Raw genomic sequence first — 27000 nt, 5'->3', positions numbered from 1 at the left:
TGCATTAGCATACGTTAGTGCAACAGTCCTGAGCCCAATACTATAGTGGTTAACACTTTTTTTGGTTACTACATGATTCCATGTGTTATTTCATAGTTGTGATGTATTCACTATTATTCTACAATGTAGAAAATAGTAAAAAATAAAAACCCTGCATATATATATAAAACATCATTTTTAGTTAAGGGCTTTTAAGTAAGCATTTCACAGTAAGGTCTACCACACCTGTTGTAGTCGGGGCACATGTGACAAATACAATTGCCCCCCCTGATAAAAATAAACAATCCTTTATTACATTTTTATTTAGGTCCCAAAAAAAACATATCAATAATATTAAGTCAAAAAACAAAAAAAATAAAATAGCTATCATTTCCACAGTGTCCAGGAGTCAGCCTGTAGAAACGCTGCAAGTCCATATATATATATATATATATGTATGTATGTATATATATGTAAAGAGCCGTGGTTTCAAGCTTGGGCGCGTCATCTTCTGCTGTGCCGATCAGGAATGTAGAGGTGATGGGGTTCGGGGGGGCCTAAGCCAGGCTACTGCTGCGACATCTGAAGCAGGAGAAAGGAACAACCACATTACAAAGCATGACAAGACTTGTGAACAGAACACACACACATACCTCTCTTTGGGCTGAGCGCTTACCTGCTGTTGTTGAGGTTGTGGTTCGGGGCCTCTGCTGGCCAGGCGGCTCAGGATGTTCCTCTCGGACATCTGGAGTCTCACTGCGACGGGGGGTATCCGGGCGATGGTTGCCGGGAGACGGGTGACATCTGCCTTCATGTCACTGAGAAGCTCCTCCAGCTGTTTTAGCACTGAGAGGGAAAAGAGTGAGAACCTGGAAGTGCTTGCCAACTTAAATCTTCAACTAAGCCTCAAGGTACTTTAGGTTGATAACGTATTATGGTCTGTTGTCAGCAGAGAGACTATCCTTCCCATTCCTTTGCACAGGGTCACGTTCAGTAGGCACAAAACGGCCGGGGGGGAAAAAAACAGTCAAACAAAATTAAAAATGGGAAGGTACCATCCTAATGAACTCGACCCAGACGTACTAGGCGAGTGCAAGCTGGCTAGCTACCTTTGTGCAGGACGGCGTTGGCGGGCTTGTTCCCCGACATGGACTCCTTGCTGAGGTGTTGGTGAGACTCAGCCAGACACTCCACCTCGCTGAAGCGCGTGTTGAGGGCCATGGAGGGATGGGAAGGGTCCTCCGACATGTTGAGGTAGGCCGCCCGGCGCAGCTGCTCCTCGATCACCAAGGCCTGCTCCAGCAGCTAGTGGGAGGGAAGGAGGAGAGGAGATGGGGAAGGAAAGTACACAGAGCACAACAAACCTGTATATTATAAGAGTGAAAATGAGAACTGCTGACAAAACTGTACTAGAAGAGTTGGCTTAGAAATTACGCTCATAAAAAGTATAAATGGCTAATAAAGGACTTTATACCTTAAACCTCCTGGCCAGAAACTTGTTTTTGATCTCCAGGAAGTTGCCTCGGTTCATCTCAGCCTTGAAGGGCTCGTTGAGGATGGCGTACTTCACATCATTCTGGATGTCCTGCCAGCGCGCGTAGCCGTGTCTAGGGGGCGCCAGAGTCAAGGGGAAAAACAAAACAAGCCCCACTGTTTGTGTTATGACCAATACTGGCCTAATGTATGTGACCTTTCACTAATACTTGAAGCTGGTCATAGTTCATAGATATGTTCCGATCATGCTACAGGCAGTCCACCCTGGAGGCAATAATCCAATGACGGGGTTGTACCGGTCAAATGTTTAAGAGAAAGAATTGACAGTAAATCATTGAGTTCTGTCTGTTGGAATGCGCCGTCCTAATTTTGTTTTCAAAGAGCCACAGTGAGCAGCCTAGTAAGTCAACACTGGTATAAAAGGATACTGTATTATGCCAGCAAGCAGCCAGTAGTCGTGGCGACGGTGCCAGATCTCATTGGTCTTCTTGGTGACGGTGGCGGCCCTCTCCTCATTCTGCCACAAGGAGTGCAGCTCTGTAGGAGAGAGAAGAGATTGTTAGTGCTTCCCTGTAACAATTGAGACTATTGAAAATGCAGTTTAGTCCACAAGTAGCGCTTAACCATGTTTGAAACCAACCAAAACTCAGTTGAGATGGAGTTGAGATCTGGGCGTGCGTGTCCCTCGACACTCTCCGGTCCTCTTACCTGTGAATCCTCCGTCGGCGATGTTAAACATGAATCTCGTCTTCGCTTTCTTCTTCTCCTCACTGACTCCGGCCGCCGCTCCCTCCTTCACACTGTCCCCGTTCTGCAGCTTGGCCGGCTCCTCCACCTTCACTCCATCCTTCTCCTCCTTTTGCTCTGCAGACAGAACGAGAGAACAAATAAAAATGGGGCCAAAGAGAGAATGGCGTGAAGCAGAAATGTTGACAAACAACCAAGGAACCGAACCTACAGTATGTTCTTACTGCAGTTTGTTGATCGACAAGGGACAAAACAAGAGCAGATGGACGAGCTACCTTTCTTTTCCTCCGAGGCAGGAGTGGTGTCCATCTCTTCGGTCTTCTCTTCTTTCTTATCTTCTGCTGCAAATCCATGAAGAGAAAGAGGGGGAGACATTAGCAAACGAGTGTAATAGAAATGGTACTATGGGAAAACTAGTACTGAGCCATATTATATTATGACATTGACAGAAAAGTTCACCTTTGGCCTCAGAATCTTCAGATTTGACCTCCGACACGTCCGTCGTTTCCTCCGCTGCTGGAGACTTGGTCCCCTCTCCTCCCTCAGCACTCTTCTCCGCAGTCTCTCCATCCTTCTTTTCCACCTCTCCGTTGGTAGGCTCGTCTGTTTCCATGGGCTCCTCTTCCTCTTTCTCCTTTTCTTTCTGTTCAGGGGAAGGGGCCTTCTCATCCTCATCAGGGATCGCAATTATCTGAAAGAGAGAGGAAAGAGCTGGATTTATTAGAGCCTGAAGCACAGAGAACTAAGTATATAACCACAACCATTCTGGAAAAGGAGTTCCATCTCCGACTTCACAACAATGATATACTGTAGTATCAATCCCCCATGTACAAGTATGATACATTAGAATAGGGCAATGGATAACAACCAAAGCTACCCAGTCTATTGACCAATGTAGATCAAATTCTTTACCTCTGGGTCTTCCGTCTTTCCGGACTCCTTCTCCCCCTCACGGTCTTTCTTCTCTTCTTTCTCGCCATCCTTCACGGCGTCCTCAGTCCTTGAAGGATCGTCTGCTAAACCAACAGATCATCCTCTTTAATACACATCTCTAAACATTGATTGACAGTTACACATTTTACACACCAAGCACTCTTATTCTACGGTGGTTTCACTAAAAACCAGCATTGCAGCAGCGCATGGGTCAGAGTCCTGGAACAGTGAGTGAGCGTGGAGGTGGGGGCAGTTGGTTTACCTGGGGCGGGCGTGTTGGGTTGCGTGTCTGCGGGTGTGCCTGTGGAGGGAGTTTTGGGGGCTGGGGAGGGTGAGCACACAGAGGAGAACAGGGGTTAAAAGCATTATTGCAGGAGGGTCTACTTGTGGAAGTGGGGGGTTGCAGGCCATAGGTCAACACAGCCGAGAAAGACGGATTGTCCATAAGGAATGCAGGAAGAACAGGGATCAGGAAGAGGGTTGTGGAAGAGGGCGTAGCGGTCTGTACCTGTGGCGGGTGTGTTGGGCTGTGTGTCTGCAGGCGTGCCCGTGGAGGGGGTCTTCCCTGGGGAGTCGGGGTGGGCTCCAGCTGCAGCGGCCGCAGCCTTTTTACTCTCCTCCAGCTCCATCATCCAGGGCATGGACCACTGGCCGTTGACGTGTTCAAACTCCTGGACCTGGTCCAAAACATGGTCAGAACACGGCCAGGACAGATAATGAAACACAGAGCCGTATACGATCATGAGACCAGTATACCATTAAGACTTTGACTTAAAAAGTATGACAGTTATCCCAAACAGGAACTGGGCTTTACCTTCTTACGGATCAGTGACATCACGCCGATGCGGGTGAGGACGTGTTGCCGCGACAACCCTTCGCGTGGGACGCCGTCGGCGAAGGTCTCGGCTCCGTCTGCGCCGGGTTCGCACAGGTGCCTCATGAAGAGCGAGACATACGCCCTGAGAGAGACCAAGAAAGAAGAGAGATGAGTGGATCCGATGTAAAAAAATAAAATAAAAAATAAAAAAAAAAAGAGGACAAATTCAACAAATCAGGGCATTACCATTTTTATTTACACTATAACATGTTAGTTACTTACTTGAACTCTTTCTCAGCTTTCCCGCGCAGGTCTCTGACCAGCCACTGGGTGGTGAATGCATCCTGGGGAGGCATCCCATAACGCATCACTGCATTCAGGAAGGCCTTCCTCTGGCGAACGTTGAAGCCCAACACCTGAACACCAGAGAGGCAGGGTTAGTGTCGAGTTAACAGGTAGTCTTACAGATCGACCCCCAACCTCTAACTATTTCTATCCAAGCCAATTGAATGTCAGAGGCACGAGGTGGGTAGGCCCATCTGTAGATTAACTAAATTGCAAACACATTCAGAATCACGCAGAGCATTGGTTCAGAGTGCAGTGATTGATGGACATTGACAGCTGACCTCAATGTTGCCTCCCACTCTGGCCAGCAGGGGGGGCAGTGGCTTGTCCCTGTCGCCCCGCATGCCTTTCCTGTTGGGTCTGCGATTGTTGGCTGCACCGCCAGAAAAAAGGAAAACATGAAAAGTTATTCTCTTAAGCTTCACACACAAGCGCTCTTGTAAACCCCACTGACAGGGACACCATCTCTGTCCACACACTCTCTCTTACCTTCTGCCCGCTCATCAAAGTCCTCGTCACCCTCCTCGGAGGCCACAGAGTAGTCAGAGTTGTTGTCCGATTGGTCATCCTGCCAATCTGCTTGGAGACAGAAAGACACGGGGAGCAATTTCAGTACACAGTCCAGAAACGTCTTTGAACTTCTTTAAAAAATATATGAACATTTAAAGAGGGGGAGAAGATTCTACAAGGAAATGGACTGAGTGAAAGGTTGACAAACAGACCAAGTACAGAGATCTAGCAGGACACCACCGTCACAGATATGGGGTGATGTCTCAACTTGCCTACACACAATACACGCAGTGCCAAAGTAGGAGTAGCTGACAAACCACATGTGGGACTTTGGTTAAGCTAGTATGTCTATAGTTAGCAGGCAAGGAAAAAGGCACCGGTTCCCAACTCAAAAGTGGGAAGGGGTACAATAAACACAAACCAAGTAAGCACAACACACACACAAGCCCAATTCAGTCACACACGCCAACTTCTATCTCTTAGGGGACTAGAATAAAAGAGTACAGTTTGTGGGGCGGGTGCCGGCATTTTCTTTCTCTTGGTGAGGAGCCTGAAATCATGGTGCCCTTGCATTGCATTGTGGGTAGAGTAGTCCACACCATTGCAATGCATTGTATTCAGGTGTCAAAAGTTAATTAAGGAAGGCGGTCAAACACACATAAAAGGACTTGAACATATCTGCTCATCATATGTAATTCTGAATAGTTTGGATTGTTGTTGGGGATAGAAGATCACTAACGTATGTGAAGATTTACCAGGCCTTCTAAGGTTTGACACGGAGCCTGGCTGGAGTGGTGAGGTAATGCAAATTGGATGAAAATTCAAAATTTCCAACACGACTGTGACAGAGAGGCAGGTCTCATGCAGGAGGTAAAGAATATTCAAACCAGCCCCGGACACCACTCTGTTACTAAGGCTTCACCAGAGACGCTCGCACAGGTACATACCTCCATGCTCCTACACACTGCATGCCTCCCCTTGCACACATCCACAAAAGGACACACACACACAAACATGTAAGTAAATAATGGCGTTGGCGCTTGTTGTTACCCCGTCTACTACCTCGGTCCTCCTGGGAGCCGTCGTTGTAGTTCACCTGCTTGCGGATGCGCTTGCCCTTGCCCAGGTTGCGGGCCAGGTCCTCCTGCTGCTGCTCATAGTGGTGCCTGAGCAGCTTCTCCCAGTAGTCTGGGTCGACACTCTCCTCCTGTTTGATGATCTCCCTCTGTACTTCCTCCTCCTGAGGGGGGCCAATAGCGAAGGAATAGGAGTGAGCGAGTGAGACAAAAGGTGATTCATTGATCAAATCACAAATTATATTTGTCACACGCACCGAATACGATAGGTGTGGACCCGACTGTGAAATGCTTACTTACAAGCCCATAACAAATGGAGTTCAAGAAGAGTTCAGAAAATATTTACCAAATAAACTAACGTAAAACATTTCATAAAAGTAACAATAACGAGGCTATTACAGGGGGGTACCGGGTCAGTACAGGTTAATTTCAAGGTAATTTGTACATGTTGGTCGTGGTAAAGCGACTATGCATAGATAATAAACAGAGAGTAGCAGCAGTGTAAAAACAAAGGGTGGGGTCAATGTAAACAGTCCGGGTGGCCATTTGATGAATTGTTCAGCAGTCTTATGGCTTGGGGGTAGAAGCTGTTAAGGAGCCCTTTTAAAATATTTTATTTATTTATATATATATATTTTTTAAACGTTGACTTGGTGTTCCGGTACCGGCTTGCCGCGCGGTAGCAGAGATTAGTCTATGACTTGGGTGACTGTGTCAAATCACACACACACACACCTGGGCTCCAACAAAGCCACATAGGAGTCAACCTTCTAAAAATGTAAAATTGGACCTAAATAGCCTGCTAAGTGGCATATATGTCCAACAAACACGCTTACCGCCTCCTCCTCGTCCTTGACCACGTACTGGGCCACCTTGAAGGAGCCGAGGTACTCATTCATGCTCCCGATCTCCGTTTCCTCCGGGGTTTCGGACTCCTGGTTCCTGTCCAGCAGTCTGTCCACCGCCATGTCATCGTAGTGGATCACCTGGCTGTCCTCCTCCTTGTTCTCACCTGGGGGACAAAACAATTACATTATGGACAAGCTCCATCTAAAAACATCAGCACACATTCTAAACATTATCATGTAAGGCAGGGTTTCCCCAAACTCGGTCCTGCCCCCCCTCCTCGGTGCACATTTTGGTTTTAGCCCTAGCAAATACACAGCTGATTCAAATAAACAACTCATTAAGCTTTGATCATTCAAAGCAGCTGTGGAGTAATGGCACAAAAACCAAAAACGTGCCCCCAGTGGAGGGCCCCAGGACAGAGTTTGGGAAAACCCCGATGTGAGGGATAATCAACGAGGGGCTATGCGTTCTAGGGAAAATAATGAATGACGCATAGAGCCCCGGGTTGAAGATCCCTTTTATACCATGGCTATAATTGAACACATTTGCAGGTAGAAATGTGTTCAACATCCACTGAAGTAGCTAGCAAGTTTACTAGATAGCTACTGTAGTTGCCGTGGTTACCAAACAGACTTGCTAGTTTAGCTAACCAAACCATCAGTCCTAGCTTGACATTATGAAAATCGAATTCAACAATGCCAATGTTTTCAATTCAACGTTTACTTTCAAAAGCAGCTCAAAACATGTCAGAATTAACTATAGCCATTGAATTCTACCGTGCGTTATTGGGAAAATATGCATGTTCAAGAATGCCCTTCAAGCCAATCAGAAACAAGTATTTAACAATGCCATGGTATAATTAAGCAAAAGCCCGAGGCGGTGTGATATATGGTCAATATACCACGGCTAAGGGCTGTTCTTATGCACGACGCAACGCAGAGTACCTGGACACAGTCCTTAGCCGTGGTATATTGGCCATATAACACAAACCCCCAAGGTGCCTTATTGTTATTATAAACTGGTTACCAACATAATTAGAGCAGTAAAAATAAATGTTTTGTCATAACCGTGGTACACGGTCTGATATACCACGGCTGTCAGCCAATCAGCATTCAGGGTTCAAACCACCCAGTTAATAAAACGTTACACTGAACGCGTTATAAACATTGTCATAACCTTAATCTTGAACCAAATCTGTTACATACATCATTATGATTTTTTTCATCCCGGTTTACCCAGAACTAAAACCATGTGTAATTTGGTTAGATGCTCCATCCATTTCTAGGGGGGGGGGGGGACGACGACGACGACATGATAGTAATGTTGAACATTTCACCTAATAAGCACTAATAAGTAATAAACAACAAACTATCAGCTTATTTGACTGTTCGTATCTGCTGGCCTTTGCTCGTTTTCTGTTCACCTGCAACACGCTTCCAGTAACCTGCTGTGGGCAGGTAAAAAAAACAAAAAAACATTTTGTTTGCTCACTTGCAAGCCAACTGACTGGTGATTTGACAGATGAACAACTATCCACTCCATCCATCATCCCTCCATGTTTACCTTCTTTGTCCCCCTTTCCAAGCTCGTCCTTGAACAGCTCCTCCGTGCCGAACTTGAGGATGTCGTCCAGCTCCTGTTTGGACATGGAGCCCGTCTTGGAGCCCAGACCAGGACGCACCACCAGGTGGGTCAACATCATCTTCTTCTTGGCAACCTGGTGAGGGAGGGAACATGGGATGTTTTAATGCCTGCACTTTCTTTCAGCCCATTTAGGCCATAGAAATGAAATGAGTAGAGCTGACAGACAAGGCTCTGTTTCACACACAACATTCATTGGATCCATCAAGAAAGTATAATTTCTATGATACAGATGTTGTGTTACGTTGTGAATAGGTCATTGTGATGTTGCGGGAGAGGGGACAGCCTGTTTACCTGAGTGATCCTCTCCTCCACAGAGGCCTTCGTGACGAAGCGGTAGATCATCACCTTCTTGTTCTGTCCGATACGGTGAGCTCTGCTGAACGCCTGAGATGAAGAAGAGACAGAGAAACTGTATGAACCTTTCATCCTTGCAACCCACCGTAATAAAGTTGATATGGAGGAGGACAAGGAAACGGTAAATGGCCCAATCCCAAATCGACCGCTAAACACGTGTGGAGATCTGATTGGATAGGCGTAAGCAATATGTAATAGCTCCACATGCCCTGATCGGCTAGGTGGAAGTTTCACCATATTGCTTAAACAAATCAAATTCTCTAAGTCCATAGGACTTGAATTGGCCTGTGTGTGATGGTTCCATGTGTGATACCTGGATGTCGTTGTGGGGGTTCCAGTCGGAATCGTAGATGATGACGGTGTCGGCGGTGGCCAGGTTGATACCCAGACCTCCAGCTCTCGTCGACAGCAGGAAGGCAAACTGGACCGCTCCCGGGGCTAAGGAACAAAACAGATCAACCACTCAGACCAAATCACTAAACATATACACAAACATGGATACAAAAGTATGTGGACACCCTTTCAAATTAGGGAATTCGGCTATTTGCTGAAAGGTGTACAAAAACGAGCACACCGCGCTATGCAATCTCCATAGACAAACATTTGCGGTAGAATGGTCCTTGCTGAAGAGCTCAGCGACTTTCAACGTGGCACAGTCATAGGATGTCACCTTTCCAGCAAGTCAGTTTGTCAAATCTCTGCCCTGCTAGAACTGCCCCAGTCAACTGTAAGTGCTTTATTCACAGGCCTGGTCAACTCCAGTCCACGGGGGCCTGATTGGTGTGCTTCTACACCTGCATTGCTTGCTGTTTGGGGTTTTAGGCTGGGTTTCTGCACAGCACTTTGAGATATCAGCTGATGTACGAAGGGCTATATAAAATAAATTTGATTTGATTGGTGTCACACGTTTGCCCCAGCTAACACACCAGACTCAAACTAATCATGATCTTCAGTTAAAAATGCTATTAGTTTAAAATCACGTGTGTTTGCAAGGGATGGGGGAAAAGTGTGACACCAATCAGGCTCCCGGGGACTGGAGTTGCACAGGCCTGTGTTACTGTGAAGTGGAAACGTCTAGGAGCAACAACGGCTCAGCCGTGAAATGGTAGCCCACACAAGCTCAGAACAAAAGCACGTAAAAGTCATCTGTTCTAGGTTGCAACACTCACTACAGAGTCCCAAACTGCCTCTGGAAGCAACATCAGCACAAGAACTGTTCGTCGGGCCATGGCGATAATCTAGTGGCCGTCCATGGTTGCAATAGGCCCAATGAATTCAGGATGCATAGAATTGCAGGAAATTTGCACCAACAAAAATCTAATAAAATTTTAATTTGTCACATACACATGGTTAGCAGATGTTAATGCGAGTGTAGCGAAATGCTTGTGCTTCTAGTTCCAACCATGCAGTAATATCTAACAAGTAATCTAACCTAACAATTTCACAACTACCACCTTATACACACACACAAGTTTAAAGGAATTAATAAAAATATGTACATAAAAATATATGAATGAGCGATGGGCGAACGGCATAAGCAAGATGCAGTAGATGGTATAGAGTACAGTATATACATATGAGAGGAGTAATGTAGGGTATGCAAACATTATATAAAGTGGCATTGTTTAAAGTTGCTAGTGATACATTTATTACATCAATTATGTCAGCTTCATGGAGAAACATGGAGAATTGCAGTAATGGAAACAACAACAAAAATGTATCTGCACCACCAAGACGGGGTTGTTTCTTGCCCAGAGACCGGAACAAATTCAGCCGCACCGACCACCACCTAAGCCCCCTTTTGATCCAGAAAAAACCCTGCTTTTTTTTTTACATCAGCTATTGTCTATATCAATCACTTTCAATATCAAACAACGATAGGATATATACTCCTAAAGACTCAACTATATAATATTCACTCTGAAACTGCAGTATACACAGTGATATAGTCGAGTGTGAATGAGGACGTCTGTGGGGTGAGCCTCACCGTTGAATCTGTCGATGGCCTCCTGTCTCATGCCCCCGGTGATGCTGCCGTCGATACGCTCGTACTTGTAGCCCTCGTTCTCCAGGAAGTCCTCCAGCAGGTCAAGCATCTTGGTCATCTAATACAGAGGGAGTGAATGGGCGGTGAGTAAACAAATTAAGTTGATGCACGAGAGGCAAAATAAATGTCAATCTATAAAATCATCTACAAGGGTAAGCAGTGTCCGTGTGTATGTCTGTGTGCTTTTTGTATCTTGAAGTGTCTGTCTCCAAGATCTGTGAAATGGTTGAATCCTTCAAGATGTAGTGCGATTTGTGGATTCAAATAAAGTATTTAAAATGTGAGTGTTGGGTAACTAACTTGAGAGAAGATGAGTACTCTGTGCCCTCCGTCTTTCAGCTTCCTCATCATCTTCTGCAATAGAGTCAGTTTCCCGGCAGACTTAGTGAGGGCGCTGCCGTCGTACATCCCATTGGGCATCTTTGGGGCTTCCTGTTTGGGGGAACCAATCAAGAGTCAGAGCCTCAGTTAAAAAGAGCTTCATAATGCATATTATATCTAAAACTGCAAATACAACCCCCCCCCCCTCCACACACACACTTATCCATCACAATAGCATGGTCCATTCTCAGTCAACAACATTGTTATGTGGGTCGTACCATGGCTGCCACAGGGAAGAGGTAGGGGTGATTGCAGCACTTCTTGAGGTCCATCACCACATTGAGAAGGGATACTTGGTTCCCACCACTTCGTGTGTTCAGGGCCTCAAAGTTACGGGTGAGGATGAATTTGTAGTACTTCCTAAAAAGATGAGACAATAAGAAACACTTAATACCCCTTCCCCGGTCCAATTATATTGTAAGGTTCTCGTGAGTTGAGTATCCCGAGGGAAGATTGTGTTTAATTAAGTAGTCTTGGGAAGATAACTAATCATTCTAACTATATATTTGATCACATCACCTTTTAGCCAATAAATGTGGGTTACCACCATTCAATTTACCCTCTTCACTACATCCTATCCCTCCTTTCCCACGTTCACTCACTTCTGCATGGGGCTGAGCTCCACCCTGACGATGAGCTCCGTCTTGGAGGGCATGTGTTTGAAGACGTCCGCCTTCAGCCTCCTGAGCATGTGGGGTCCCAGCATGTCGTGCAGCTTCTTGATCTGGTCCTCTTTGGCGATGTCAGCAAACTCTTCCAGGAAGCCCTCCAGGTTACTACACAGAGAGAGGAAGATGCAGGGAAGTAAGTTAAGGTTTAATTCTATAATAGCTGGTCTGTGCGGGGTGTGATACAGGTGACGTGAAGTGGTCGTTGGGATTGAGTGGGAAAGTATGGGGAGTAATGTTTGGAGGGTGGTCAGAATGTGTACACACACCTGAATCTCTCTGGCGTGAGGAAGTTGAGGAGGTGGAACAACTCTTCCAGGTTGTTCTGTAGAGGTGTACCGGTCAGTAGCAGCTTGTGCTGGAGAGGATAGTTGTTCAGCACCCTAAAGAACTGGACGAGAGAGAGAACTGTTACTTAACAACAACAAAAAGGCACACTTGAATTTCTCAATGGTACCATCAGCCATACCAGTTTAAGTGGAGTTTCATTGTACTTAATACAAAATCAGGATATCCAAATTACGATAAATGTTATTTGGGATGCCTCAATACCCTTATACTTCCAAATTGATATTTTTCTTGAGTAAGGGAATATGTTGCACATAACAGGTAAACTACCTCCCTAGCACAAGCTCTTTAAACCCTCACCATAGACATGTTATAGGAGTCGTCAACTCTAATCTCTCACCTTGGACTGGTTGTTTTTGAGCCTGTGGGCTTCATCGACCACCAGACAGGCCCAATCTATGGAACCTAGGATGGCCATGTCGATGGTGATCAACTCATACGACGTCAGCAGCACATGGAACTTCACCGATGAGTCTTTCTACAAGGCCACGGGGTTAGTTAAAAAACACGACACACACCAGCATATCATTGAAGGAGTGAGCTTATCGTGGCAGATTGACAAAGCAAGTACTTCCTTACTTCAACAAGTACATTTGATCAGTTATCATTCTCACCTTCATCTTAGAAGCTCTCTTGCCTCCGCGGATGGCGTTGTTCTCGAAGGAGAACTCATTCTCTCTAATGACGGCTCTGCTGTCCTTGTCTCCTACGTAGGTCACCACGTACATGTCTGGGGCCCACATCTCAAACTCTCGCTCCCAGTTAATGATGGTGGATAGGGGGGCGCTCACCAGGAACGGGCCCTTGGAGTGACCCTGTGAGGGGGAAAGAAAAAATGTTCCATACAAATGATCTTTAATGTGTGGCCCCAGCGGGAATCTAACCCACTACCCTTGGTGTTAAAAATGGCATGCATCACCAACTGATACACAGCTAATTTAATAAAGAAATATCATTTTTCATGTAACATTCATGCATCTATAATTCTAATGTAAATACATGGTGTTGTCAAAAAGGGGTTGCATTATACACTCCGACCAATAGGTGGCAGTAGTCTCCATGTGATCACCCCCCAAGAGGGTTGACACAAAGCTCAAGCTTAATGTCGTCAGATTTCACCTGATTTATACAAAATGGCTGGGCTGGTATTGGTCTAAGGCTGCCAAGGGAACTATATGCCAAAGTTGGCATTTCTAATCAGTTTCTCTTTAACTAATGGCTACCACTTCGCATTTTGGCCTTGATTTAAAAAATTGTTTTAAACAATGACATTAATCAATAAATAAAAGGTTAGAAGCTATAGTTCACATTTGAAAATTCAAACTGAAAGTTATTATCTCTAATACATGCACATTCACCCCATACCTCTTTGTAGAGTGAGTAGAGGAACACGGCAGTCTGCACAGTCTTGCCCAGACCCATCTCGTCAGCCAGGATAGTGTCTGTGCCCTGTGCCCATGAGAAACGCAGCCAGTTGAGACCCTCCAGCTGGTAGGGGTGCAGGTTGCCCCCCGTACTGTCCAGGTAATCAGGCTGCCGCTCAAACTTGATGGTGGGCTGAAGGGGGGTGAGAAGTGAATTACTGTTGAAGCCAAGACACACTATGCAGTAAATAAGCACCATACGGGATTTATGTGATCGGCACAATTTAGAGCTGCAGAAGAGGCTAAAAGGTCATTTTCACAGTAATATACTGAAACAATTTATGATCAGGAATATCTTTTAAATCAAGAGAAACCATCTCTCATTAAAAAAAAGACATAAGACTCCAATAACAGTTACAACTCCACTTACGTCAACGACAGGGTTCTCAGGAGGCCGGTCCAACCGTTTCGTCTTGCCTTTCACCTTCATCTTCTTCCCTGGTTTACCCTCATCGCCCATCATTAGCTCCCTGAAACAAACAGATAGAGAATATCGTTAGCCTCGGAAACAGACAAAGGGTGAAAGTAGAAACTCCTCCAGTTCATCTACGCAATATAGAGAAGGTGTACAATAATGCATTAGTGACCTGTGGTTCCAGTACTGCTGTCTGAAGATGTCGAACTCGGGGATGTCCATGTCCTCGGCCTCCCAGGTGGCCTGGTCGTAGGGGAGGTCTTTCCACTTGATGAGGTAGTGGATGTTGTTCTTCTTGTCCTGACTGCAGCGCACAAACAGGCAAAACTTAGTTAGCAACATTGAAAATGACATCTGGTGGGTATTCGCAACTGATTGGTTTAAATTATCGCTTTGACCAATGTCAGATTTGCACCATGAGGAGAAACCTTTCACCTGACAAACACATTCCATTGAAGGGAAACTCCCGACTAGACAGTATTTACAAAGTGCACGACTATATCGGCCTGGCCTTGCAATTAAAAATCTGCTGCTATTTTGGAAATGTTAACTCTCAATGAAACTAAAACACATTTCAATCACATTTAGGAGCCAGTCTTTGAGTCTGGTCTGACCTGTGGTTAAGGATGCGGTGAATCATCATCCAAGCAATCTTGATGCCGAAGCGGTAGTACTTCTCCTCCATCTTGGCGTAGAGCGGGTCCTTGGCCTTCCTCTTTGTGCTCTTTTCCTCATCGCCCTCGCCAAAGTCGATTGAAGGAGGCTCGTCCATGTCGTTCTTCCTCTGGTAGTTCCTGAACATCACCTGACAGTGCAGCTCCAACTGGGGAGATGGGAAAGAGTGGGTGAAAGGGAGAAGTGTGTGTTCCCAAACGTGGTTGTGACATTAAAGCTCTTCTCTAATCAATTTGAGCGAGAAAGAAGAGTGTCTTTGTTTGAACGCTTTGGTTTCAGTGTGCGACTGAGAAACGAAAAAGAAGATGTGCAACAAGCCAACTGAGGGTAGCTGTGTATGAGCACGATTGCCTGTAAAGTAGCAGCGTAGCGAAAGTATTTTTTCATGCCCCTGTGTATGTGCGTACATACCTGCAGCTCAGACACCCAGGAGCAGTGCCAGTAGGACATGTTGCTCCACTTGGCGAAAAACTCCCTCTCGGGGCGCCCGGCCAGAGGGGCGGGGTCTGGCTGGTCAGCCGGGAGGTCTGGGGGGCGGGGGATGGTCGTGGGTGGAGGGGGGTCTCCCCAGCGCCACGTCAGAATCTTCTGCACCTTGCCTTTCATTGGTGGACACTGAGGAGAAGAGGGGAAATCCAATGAATAGGTCAAAATAATTTAAAACATTCACTTTTCATGACCAACGGATCATAATGACATGGTGAAAACTCCTTGCCTACAGACAGGTATTGTTACATGGCATTCAACCATTTAGTCATTGTGTTTTCCCATTCACTATCTAAGACCGTAGGGACTAGGTTTCAATTTGGGAAGTCAAATGTGACCCGTATGTCGCACTTCACAGGAGTGGCATTTGAATGTAAAAAACATTTATCAATATGCATAGATCTTCTGCAGAAATGCCTTCTTGAACATGTGCGCTTTCATGTGCCTTAATAACAAACCAGTATACTAATAACAAACCAGTAGGTAATCTGTAAAAATAAAAAATATGAAATCACAAAGCTGTTTAGACACCAAAAAAAATGCAGAATTTTGCCTATCCATGATTGGTTGATATATATAACAAGGGTGCTGGGACATTCACGAGAAAAACATTTTTGTCACTCAAAATGGCACATCCTGCTCTCTGCTACCGCGGATATTTGAAATATCCATTGGATTTACTCATGGACTACATGCAAAGTGTAGCTGCAACATTCAATACCAGTCTTGTCCTGAATAGAGCTGCTGGTATTCACACAGCTCTGTATTCTGTGATTCAGTCTGCCGTGAATCATTCTCCATACACCAGTTAAGAGTCTACAGTTAAAATGCCAAAATATAGCTACATGCGTTACTGTCTCAACTGTATCAAAAAGCTGCTCGTTGCCAGCTTTTGTACTAGCTCGCTAAACAGTTGCATACATGTGCCGTTATGGCTTTCTTCGTTCTGCAACGAGCCATTGTTTACAGATGGCTCATTGCGGGACGAAGCAACATTAAGACAGTTAGCTCAGCAGTTGCCGTCTGCGCTTACAGTAATGTTGATTGCTGATGTGTTGAGGCATGTATGACGATAATCTTTTTCGTGTTTGATGTTTAACCAGCTAAATCAGCTACCAAAAATAGCCACTGTGGTGCGAATGCTAATCAAACCCCAAGTTACTTTATAGGGACAAATGGTAAATTGGATGAAACGATAGCTAAATAACTAGCTAGCTATTGGATTATAGATTGAGGATTTTTTTTTGCATGTTCAACTAACTGGCTTGCTTAACGAATACCATTTATATCTAGCCAACTGGTAATTGTGCTAACTAATCAAGCTAATTATTATTGTTGGCTGGAAGCAGGTTACGCTTGTACTGGGCATTGTAGTACAGTTGTAGCAGTCAACAACAAGCTATAGGACATTCATTCACATTTTAACTTGTTTTTCTGGAATTTGACTTACAGCATAAACCTGCTCTCTCTCCACCACCAGTACGAGGAGATGATTGAGGGTGATAAAGCAACACTTCAGGTATTTTGTATTTGTACTTTGAGCTTATTGCTTGGACTTAGGGGTCAATGAATGTTAGTACGCAAGGTTTTAATGTCTATTTCTCTCTGCTTTCCTCCTTTACAGTTTGAATTGTCTGGAAGCTGGTGTTGCAGCCAAGGAGGTTCCACTCAGATGGAATCAGGTTTCAGCTGCTGTGCAATGTTGACGTCCTTCCTCCCAGAAATGTGAAAGCATCCCCCAGACTGGACACAAACCAGCAAACATATTTTTGAGAACATCAGGACTTTTGCAATGAAAAGGCCATGGACATTACATATCCTGTTCCAAAAGGCAGGACAGAAATATGCTCTCAGGCTAGATTCCTTTGTTCACATCATAACATTACCCGAACCAAAGTTACTCAAAGGATCTGATGATATAGGCCTAGGTCTAGATAGTTTTCACCTAAGCCTTGTGTGTTACCTAAATTGTAGGCTACTACCTTTACCACTTAAAGTTAAAGTAGCACTAAGTCACTGCTTTAGCACATGGCCACATTCGCGTGTTCCAATGTGAATTTGTCAAGAGATGGATAGGTCGATCTGAGGCTTGAGAGAGGGTGTGAACGATGCTACATGGGTGTAGACAAAGAACAGCACTGTAGCTGTTCAATGTGAAAGGTTACCTTGAAGATACCCCTTTTTAAATTATTTTTCATTATACAACAATAGGCAATTTAATACTGTAAATGGTTTCCTAAATGGGGCAGTTTGGTGAGATAATGTTCAGAGAGTTGATTTTGGCAACTTGATTGAAGTATTCCTTTTCTAAATATGTTTACAAAAGACTAATGTAGAGCAAGTGTGAAAATCACAGCAAAATGGGAAAATGTTTACTGCCCTTTTCTCCAAAATGGGACTATAAGCAGCACTACTTCCCCATGTTTCATCTAACTACAGTGTATGAAATGGCATTTTGAAGCTCAGTGTCTGTACTCCATTTCGAATTCTGGTAAACAAGACTGAAAAGAGACTGTGGGTCACAAATTCACTTCACCCTCTAACTGTCTGTGCCCCATGTCAATCACCCTCTGGGTCCCACCCTATTGGTTCACTCACAGTGCAGCGGGGGCAGATCCACTCTCCGTTGGGGATCTCAGGCAGGGGCGGATTGAGACAGTGGATGTGGTAGGAGGAGGGACAGGAGTCGCAGCAGAGCAGCTCGCCACCGTCCTTACACACCCTGCAGAACTCCATGTGGTGGTCGTCCTCCTCCGGCTCGGGCTCCACCTCCTCCTCTTCTTCTTCTGAGCCATCCTCCCGCGCCTCCCACTGTTTGCCCTCCTTCTCCTGTGGATGGGGGAGGAAAGGGGTTCACATGAATGGTAGTAGTGAAAAGGGAAAAGGTTAACTGTTTGAATGGTAGGGGAGCAAAGACAATTATTCACTGGAGAAATTTGAGTTCAAATACTACCAGCACATACCATATTACTACTAGCTAGTAGTTTATGATCATTGACCAATGCTGGTCAATATGAATAGTTCATCGCTACCCTCTGCAATTTCCTCCGATTTTTTTCAGCACTCCAATTGGCCAGACATTCTCGTTGACTAACCAGTACCACTTTCCCTGGTCACTTACTCCACAGAACTTAGGAAGGTGTCACTCACACAGTGTGGGCAGCTCCAGGTGCCCTCTGGGGCGTTCTCCATGTCGGGGTCCAGACACACCATGTGGTAGGCCCTGGGACAGGTGTCGCACAGAATGATCTCCCCTCCCTGCTGGCACACCTCACAGTAGTCCTGGTGGTCAGTCTCATAGCCGTCACCATCCTCCTCGACTGGAGAGAGGGAATAAGAGGAGAAAAGTGCGTGAGAGCAATTCAAACTAAACAAAAATATGAAAACGCAACCATGTCAAAGATTTTACTGACTTACAGTTCATATAAAGAAATCAGTCAATTGAAATACATTCATTAGGCCCTAATCTATGGATTTCACATGACTGGGAATACAGATATGCATCTGTTGGTCACAGACAACCAGTTAGTATCTGGTGTAACCACCATTTTCCTCATGCAGTGCGACATCTCATTCTCATAGAGTTGATCAGGCTGTTGATTGTGGCCTGTGCAATGCTATCCCACTCGTCAATGGCTGTGCGAAGTTGCTGGATATTGGCGGGAACTGGAACACGCTGTCGTACACGTAAATCCAGAGCATCTCAAACATGCTCAATGGGACACATGTCTGAGTATGCAGGCCATGAAAGAATTGGGACATTTTCAGCTTCCTGTAATTGTGTACAGTTCCTTGCGACATGGGACCGGGCATGATCATTAAACAATGGGCCAAGGATCGTCAAGGATCGTCACAGTAGCTCTGTGCATTCCCGTAGCTTATGCCTGCCCATACCATTACCCTATGGTGCCGGTGATCTCTGATCACAAAGTTGACATCAGCAACCCGCTCGCCCACACAACGCCATACACTCTGTATACCATCTGCCTGGTACAGTTGAAACCAGGATTCAGCCGTGATGAGCATACTTCTCCAGCGTGCCAGCAGCCTTTAAAGGCGAGCATTTACCCACTGAAGTTGGTTACTACGCCAAACTGCAGTCAGGTCAAGACACTGGTGAATACAACGAGCACGCAGACGAGCTTCCCGGAGACTGTTTGTGCATAAACTCTTAGGTTGTGCAAAGCCAGTTTCATCAGCTGTCCGGGTGGCTGGTCTCAGACGATCCGACAGTTGAAGAAGCCGGATGTGGAGGTTCTGGGCTGACGTGGTTACACATGCTCTGCGGTTGTGAGGCCGGTTGAATGTACTGCCAAATTCTCTAAAAACGACATTGGAGGCGGCTTACGGTAGAGAAATGAACATTAAATTCTCTGGCAACAGCTCTGATGAACATTCCTGTAGTCAACATGTCAATTGCACGCTCCCCCTCAAAACTTGAGACATCTGTGGCATTGTGTTGTGTGACAAAACTACACATTTTAGAGTGGCCTTTAATTGTTCCCAGCACAAGGTGCACCTGTGTAATGACAACGCTGTTTAATCAGTTTCTTGATATGCTACACCTGTCAGGTGAATGGATTGTCTTGGTAAAGGAGAAATGCTCACAAACAGGGCTGTAAACAAATTTGTGCACAGAATTTGATAGAGAAGCTATTTTTACATCCCAAAAGAGGAATGCCTCTTCAACATTTGTTGTTGTTTGACGATCACCCTTACAGAAATACCAGGAACACTACCGCTTTAGCTGTTACATATTGTAAGGAATGTACAGCAGGAACGCATATTTGAATGAGAATGTATGACAAAAACGAATAATTTTATTAAGCGCTGTAGAATTAAACATTAGTACTTCATACGCAATTGAAATTAGGAAGCATCTCAATCTCATAGCCGATGTGTATCAATGCTCTGACGGAAGATCTTGTCTACTGAATGTGTCAGCGGGTGTCAAACTATTTAAAAGGAAGATGATGCTGGATACTGCCCTCCCGAAAACAATCTTCTAGTGACTCAGTAAGACTGAGCGGTACTGACTGAGTCATGGCCAATTGGACATGCACAAACTACAGCTATGGAGTCTAGAAACTCGACGCCACTTTTTTAATTGGGCTTGAGACATACTGTATCACAGCCATGGAAGAGAGACACACACACCTGCAGAGTACTGACCCTTCTTCTTCTTGGGCTTGCTCTTGGGCTTCTTGGTGCGGCTGCTGCGGCTGTTGGAGCCGTCCGACACGGACACGCTGTTCATGCTGGCGTCGTCAAAGTCACTCTCCACGTCGGGCTCATCTTCCTCACTCTAATAGGAACACAGAGGGAGTGAGAGAGAAGGGTTAGAAACATCTTGTTCAGGAGAAATTCTTCTCTAGGTTGAAGGCCTCTATGCAAACCTAAGATGACTCAAAATGAGCGAGAAAGAGGTGACGAAACAGTAATGCTGGGAATTGCCAGGGACCTCACAATACAATAGTATCACGATACATATCACATTGGCAGCGAAGTATTGTGATTATCACGATTCTATGTATTGAGACTCGATACTGTGATTTTATTGTTATTCGATGTTCCAGACAAGAGGGCCATGCAAAGATAAGTTATGGTCAGTCATGGATATAAAAGTACTGAAAAATTGTCTCTATTTGAAGAGAAGACAGAGAAAAGGCTATAAAGGAAAAATACTGCTGTTTTGGTGCAGGTAAAGCCAACAAGCTCAAAAATAGTATTGCGATATTGTCAAAACGATACATCGTCAAAAATAATGAACTTGGCTTCCGATTTTTCCCCCTCCATCACTACTAAGCAGGTCCAAGGAGAGAGAATGAGGAAGAAATGGTTGCAAATGGGGGACATGTAGAGAGAGATTGAGAAAGGAGAAGGAAGAGAAAAAGAAAGTGAAAGCACTTACTGAGGAGCGTTTCCTCTTGCTGTTGAAGCCTCCTAGCTTGATCTTGAGGGGGGCCACCTTCTTTGTAGCCACCTTCTTCTTCTCTACGGGCTTGGGGGTCGGCTTGGACTTCTTACGAGCATTTGGACCTTTGCCCTCTTTGGTCTTGGCCTTTTTCAGAGGCGGGGCGGGCGGTAGCTGAAGCTCGGCGACCGGGGCGGGTGTGGGAGGGGGTGCGACCTCCGCCACCATGCTGTCCACGGCAGCAGACACGTTGGCGGCAGCCAGGGCGGCGTTGGCCGCGGCGGAGCCTCTCAGGGGGTTGTTGGTGCTGAACTCACGCCACTTGGCGCCCAGTACCATCATCATCTTGGACACTGCGATCTTGGGGTTCTTGGCCGCAATGAGGGGTCTGGGGAGGATGGTGAGTAATGAGGACAAAAAAAGACAAGATCAGGGGAAGAAAGGAGAAATATTTGAGTGAGCAAAAGTTTAAAGGGGGTAAGAAAGAGAAAGCTTAATATACTATTCAAGCCGCAAGCGTCGATAAGGACAATCTTGTTACCGGACATATTGGCTGAAGGCCTTGTAGTTGGTGAGGGAGCGGTAGTCCTCTTCGCTGAAGACGTGGTCAATGTCCTCCATTCCCCAGTCATCCAGGAGCTGGGACGATGTCTTAGGCTCCTAGATGGGAAAAATTCAATATGAACGTTTCCGTAAAAGTGGTTATTTTCCAGTCTTTTCCATACTGCCTGGACTACTGTGGTGGGAATATTTATTGCCCTCTGAGTGGTGGCATTGTTTTCAATAGCTACTAGGTATAATAAAAATATACAAGTTTACTCTCGCACCGCTTTGGACAAAACACTTTCCTGCCAGCATTGGCGACTAACGGTTATTTGATGCCACATACAGTTATACCATGTGCAAAGTGTTTGTCTTGACAAAGGATCAATGGCAGGTAGTTCTATGCTGTCACAGTGATAGTATGTCATTACATAAGTGCAATTACCTCTACCAGGCACCCTAATGGTAGTCTACTCTCAACATAGTAGTATTGTCAACTCTTATTTACAGCTAGAGCTACAGGTAGCTTATTCAATCACTTTCTATGGAGCTATTAATGGGTTTAAGTTGCATAATTACAATTAAATTAACACCATGAAATAGTGTTTGGTTAACTTTAATACCGTACCCCCTCAAACGCTCTCCATCCTCAAACTAAATCTTACCGAGCTATCGTCATCATCGTCCTCATCCTCTTCTTCCTCAGGTTCAGGGTCCTTCCTCTTGTCCTTTCCTCCGCCGTTTCTGTCAGCGCTGGTGCTGCTCCTCTTCTTCTCCTTGGAAGTGCCCCCCCTGTTTTTCTTCTTCTTCTTCCCCGGGTTGTAGTCGCTGCCCTCGCTGTCCGAGTGGGGAACCGCTCGCTCTTCGTCTCGGTCTACCTCGGGGGTCTCCATGGGCTCGGGGGAGCTCATTGGCACATCCTGGAGGGGACACAGGGGGGTTAGGAGTAAGCTGTCTTCTGACAGGTCGCGTGTCCCTCCACTGAAAGACTAACGCTGCACTATCTGATCGGAGACAATGGGGGTCCCTGAACAATTCCTCTGGAAAGGATGTAAAAATATACAGTATAGTATTTTACCTGCCTTCTTGGTCTATAAGCTAAAGTTTGAAATTTTGGGCCAATTGACCAACAACAAACAAGACATGGTGCATCCTAACAACATACACATATGACAGAGACATGGTCATGTCACAGTAGCCTACCTCTCTGCGAGAGGTTCGCCTCTTGCTGCTTTTGTTCTCCCGGCTCTTTTTGGCCTTCTTCTTTTTCTTCACCTTCGGGGCCTCATTCTCTGACATCTCTTCCTCATCTGCAATGGAGGTCAGAGACACAGCTTAACCACATGACCCTGGATATAGACGTATGTATGTCTGTTTCTTTTCTCTCAAATTCAAAGACAAAAACATTGATAGTTTTTTTTTTCTTCCCATTCTACTGCCTAAAACTCAAATGACAAAAGAGCAGTTTCTTTTGGATTGCATCTTTGCAAAGTGAAAACATAACTGCAAATTAACCCATAAACATGTGCATTAATGGGGGCGGCAGGTAGGAGCATTGGGCCAGTTACCGAAAGGTTGCTGGATCGAATCCCTGAGCTTACGGGGTAAAAATCTGTCATTCTGCCCTGAGAGATACAGTTAACCCACTGTTCCCTGGGGGCTGAAGACATGGATGTCGATTAAGGCAGTCCTCAGCACCTCTGATTCAGAGGAGTTGGGTTAAATGTGGAAGACACATTTCAGTTGCACAACTGAGTAGGTATCCCCCTTTCCCTAATGCAAGAGAGAAATCGCAATGGTGTCTTTTTGTAGGCACCAACTTCGCCATGGTTCGTCGGACAAAGCCTGTGGGGGAATGAATGATGTTTTTGACGGGTTTTTGGATAAACACCAAAAACAAGGTCTGTGTTAAACACAGGCTTAGGAGATCTTATATGTTTTGTTCTATGAGATTCTTCATCAGCTTTTATGTCATAAAAAAAAACACAAATGCTTCATAATTCATAAAGGTCATGTTATCTTACTGATATTATACCATTGAACAAAATGTACTATTATGGTTTCGGAGAACAGAGCCCGAGCCGCCATGGAACCACCACCATGTCACTTGGCTGGCTAGATTTCAAATAGGCTGCAACTACTACCTACTCCCCCATAACTGTACTACTACCTACCCCCCTTGTCAATTCGATATCCTAGGTATCCCCCATTCCTTGCAATCCTGGTAGCTGCAAAGTCCTATGGAATGGAGTTCAAAGCCTATTATGTAATTTACTCGGGGTACATTGAAGCAAATGGCCGTTGACATTGAAATCAAGACAAAGTGGCAACGGTCTGACATGTGATAAGCTGTCTGTAGGTCAAAATGAAGGGGGCAGGATGACCAATTATATGCCATGTCATTATTATCTTGATTAAGTTCAATTCCAGTTAGCCCAAATCCATAATGTGATTTCCCACAATCAAATAGGAAAAGATGCCTCTTCCAAGTAATTATTTTTTATTTGAGTGGGGTTATGGTCAATGATTTCCACATGTGAGAGGTTTGAAAGCAGATAAAATAAAAATCACTAGCTATGCTAATAGAATTTACCAAAATAAATCATCCATGCATTTGAATGTGATTATTTCTGTAAATGAATGCGAGTGGTTTAATAATTATATTAGTTAGCTACTATCTAAAAAGGTAGCCTGGCGACGCATGTTGTGTTTAAAAATCAGAAAATTCCATCGCCTTAACTTCCCCCCTCACATATTCTAATGGAATATGCATTGCCTTCATATCCGAATCCGTTGTTGTTGTGTAAACAAAGTTTTATTGTACTTCCCCAACTATTGTAAGATAGTTAGCTAGCTATATGTCAAATTCCGTTAACATTTTCCAGAACTGTATAGACAGCATTTATTTCTACCACGCAAAGCGGCGCTACCAACCACTCGATAGAGGAGGAGAAAACCACCGTCGTCATCTGCCATCTTTCAAGCTAACTGGCTGGCTCCATCTTGTCATCCGCACGTAAAAATACCGGTAATATTTGCTAGGCCGCAAGAATATGCCGGTGGGTCGGCATGATTTTAGTACCTCAAAGTTTAAGTTGTGCCAGTTGCCCAGGTATGGCCGTTTTCCTAAATTACATTTAAAAAGGCAAGCAATCCAACAACTGAAACCAAACGTAAGCATTGTTAGCACACGCAAGCTAGGCTAAGTTAGCTTCGGCCAGATAGCTTGCCAGGCTAGCTTCTGGCCAACTAGTTAGTTAACCAGACAGTCACTCAGTTAACCAGCTAACATTTAGCTTAGACTGATGTCCATAGTTTCAGAAACTTACTTTAATTGGCTAAAACACTTTTCCATAACTAGTTGGCCAGCTACATAATAAATTGTGATAATGCTGCTAGCTAACTAGAGCCAAGTTAGCGAACCATAATAACCAGCCAAGTTAGCGAACCATAACCAGCATCAACTAGCTTAACGTTACCAGTTAGATACAATAGCTATTCATAAAATGTTAGTTTTGACAGTACACATAAATGGTATATTTGGCCTAGTTATACGATTTACCTGTATTATTTACATAAAGTACAGCAAACGTTGATAAATCAATTTCGTTGTAATGAATATGTAACGTTAATTTGTAGAAGTGGTACTACCATGCATTAGAGACCGATCCTCTGGGGCTCCAAAATCATCCCTATCTTCTTCGCTTCCAGACATACTGTTAGCTAACTTTACATGTAGTTAGCTAACTAGCTAAATAAAAAGTTTTTAAATCCGTTTTGCCTCCCGAGTCCTGTCCGAGTCTTCAGTCCGTCCAGGTCGAGCATGGAGTCAAGGAGGACAGGTCGGCAAGGAGGTGGAAATAAGAGACAAAAAGAAAACAGAAGTTAATATTCTTGACTGGTTCCGTTTATTGAGCAATGTAAATACATGGAATGCCTCAGTAGGTAAAATAACATTTCTGGTGCCAATTGTTTCAAACAGCACTAGGCTACTCAAGATTATCAGCATTTCAATCTATGCGTAGTCTCGCTAGCTACATACAGCTAGCTAGCCATTTGACATGCCATCATCGTGCGGCTAGCTTGCTACTAGTTTTCCGTCCCACACTTGGTTAGTTAGCGCACACCGGCTAGGTTCAGAAGCACGATTCACCTAATCATCCCAACATATAACTATCAATAAATGACTAACTTCAATTTGTTTAATTTCGATAATAAAAGGTCTGTCACAAATACATTTAGAAACAATGCAACAAACTACAGTAACGTTACTCACAAGTTGAATGATTCCACTGTTTGAAACCAGAAACAACGAAACGGTATGTTTTTCTTTTTAGGTTACAATAACTAGGTAGTTCCAATAATTAAAATGCAGTATTTTTTCTTATGTTGCACACGACGTCTCCCTCTCTCGCACTAAACACCCGCGCACGCACACACACAAAGAGATCAGGGGGCAGACATCCCATAATAACCCCACACACGTTCACCCCTCCCCCACTCTGCATAGTTACCTTGCAATGTACAGACCATAATAATCCACCCCCCTCCTCCCTCACATGCAGTCTCTTCCCCATTCCTCCATTCCCCCCTAGCAACCAACGTTACTATGGAAACACTCACCCCCCCCACATCCTACCCAACATCCCATAATAATAATGAGCACAGTCACTGACATCCCACAATAAGCATAACTCCAAAAAGAGAGGGATGAAAAAATACGTCACATGGCAACTGTGCACCACATGACTGCATTTAACTTCAGTCTCACAATCTACATGTATGTTGAGACACTGTACTGTACAGCCTAAGAGTATATTTCATCATGGACTGACACAAAACATTGCACACGCATATTATATATAGAAGCCTTATGAATACTTATGAATACCTTATGAATACTTATAAACCATACATTCCTTGTGGAGGTTCACCACAGGGCACACTCAGGTAAACACTACTATGAACTTGGGCAGGCCCGTTTGAAAACCATTGATTTGAGTCCAATGATTTGCTCAACCCTCCATGATTTGTCTACACACAACCAAACGACCATGACTCAAATAAAACATGTTGTTTCCAGTCAAAGCAGACACAAAGACAAAACAGAAGTACCATTAACTCAGGGAGACCATGGTTATAGGTTCAAAAGTCACCATGCATCATAGACACAGACTAATGAGGCCTTATTCAAAGCCATGTCTCATTTAGGCCTCTGTATCATCCTAGTGACTAGTCAGATTTAGCTTATACAGCATAACCAATAGCTGAGACCCAGGGTCTGCAAAGGAGACCTTGTGATAGGCCAATACTGTATTGCACTCAATGGTGAGAAAATGGTTTGAATCCTA

The 27000-nt window shown here is 44.8% G+C and overlaps 1 protein-coding gene across 17 annotated transcripts; it reads right to left on the bottom strand.

Annotated features, from left to right (window-relative positions):
- Positions 1-286: 286 nt before the first annotated feature.
- On the bottom strand, positions 287-26111 carry LOC118398212 (chromodomain-helicase-DNA-binding protein 4-like). Of its 17 annotated transcripts, none has more exons than XM_052470462.1 (42): positions 25926-26111; positions 25301-25450; positions 22853-22959; positions 22315-22569; positions 21648-21766; positions 21104-21494; positions 20350-20497; positions 18343-18512; positions 17791-18021; positions 15118-15321; positions 14646-14854; positions 14204-14335; positions 13987-14086; positions 13558-13749; positions 12807-13007; positions 12533-12670; positions 12114-12235; positions 11779-11952; positions 11395-11536; positions 11096-11227; positions 10736-10853; positions 9062-9186; positions 8686-8778; positions 8314-8467; positions 8174-8197; positions 6738-6913; positions 5888-6065; positions 4806-4894; positions 4597-4698; positions 4253-4386; positions 3968-4112; positions 3662-3830; positions 3416-3475; positions 3133-3236; positions 2680-2911; positions 2496-2561; positions 2182-2337; positions 1902-2010; positions 1454-1586; positions 1089-1284; positions 656-825; positions 287-561 (listed from the first exon to the last, which is right to left on the bottom strand). In XM_052470462.1, the coding sequence occupies exons 2-42, from the start codon at positions 25362-25364 to the stop codon at positions 547-549; spliced, it is 5979 nt and encodes a 1992-aa protein (XP_052326422.1). In that variant the 5' UTR covers positions 25365-25450; positions 25926-26111; the 3' UTR covers positions 287-546. The 17 variants fall into 17 exon arrangements, with proteins under 17 accessions (XP_052326422.1, XP_052326420.1, XP_052326416.1 ...); XM_052470460.1 differs by having other exon boundaries at positions 4597-4688; positions 4805-4894; positions 5876-6065; positions 25926-26110; XM_052470456.1 differs by having other exon boundaries at positions 5876-6065; positions 25926-26110.
- Between the last annotated feature and the right edge of the window lie 889 nt (positions 26112-27000).

This window comes from Oncorhynchus keta, chromosome 19, assembly GCF_023373465.1.
Source record: "Oncorhynchus keta strain PuntledgeMale-10-30-2019 chromosome 19, Oket_V2, whole genome shotgun sequence".
NCBI lineage: Eukaryota > Metazoa > Chordata > Actinopteri > Salmoniformes > Salmonidae > Oncorhynchus > Oncorhynchus keta.
The sequence above is the reverse complement of the archived record's forward strand: the minus strand, read 5'-3'. Positions and strand labels throughout refer to the sequence as shown.

What these genes read in the sequence shown, in the direction of transcription:
- LOC118398212 (XM_052470456.1), bottom strand. Translation starts at nt 25,364, where the DNA reads ATGTCTGGAAGCGAAGAAGATAGGGATGATTTTGGAGCCCCAGAGGAT. An exon ending in GGATCGGTCTCTAATGCATG is followed by an intron (nt 22,960 to 25,300) that starts GTAGTACCACTT and finishes CCTCCATTGCAG; the next exon opens with ATGAGGAAGAGATGTCAGAG. An exon ending in CTGAGAACCCTGTCGTTGAC is followed by an intron (nt 13,750 to 13,986) that starts GTAAGTGGAGTT and finishes ACCCCCCTTCAG; the next exon opens with CCCACCATCAAGTTTGAGCG.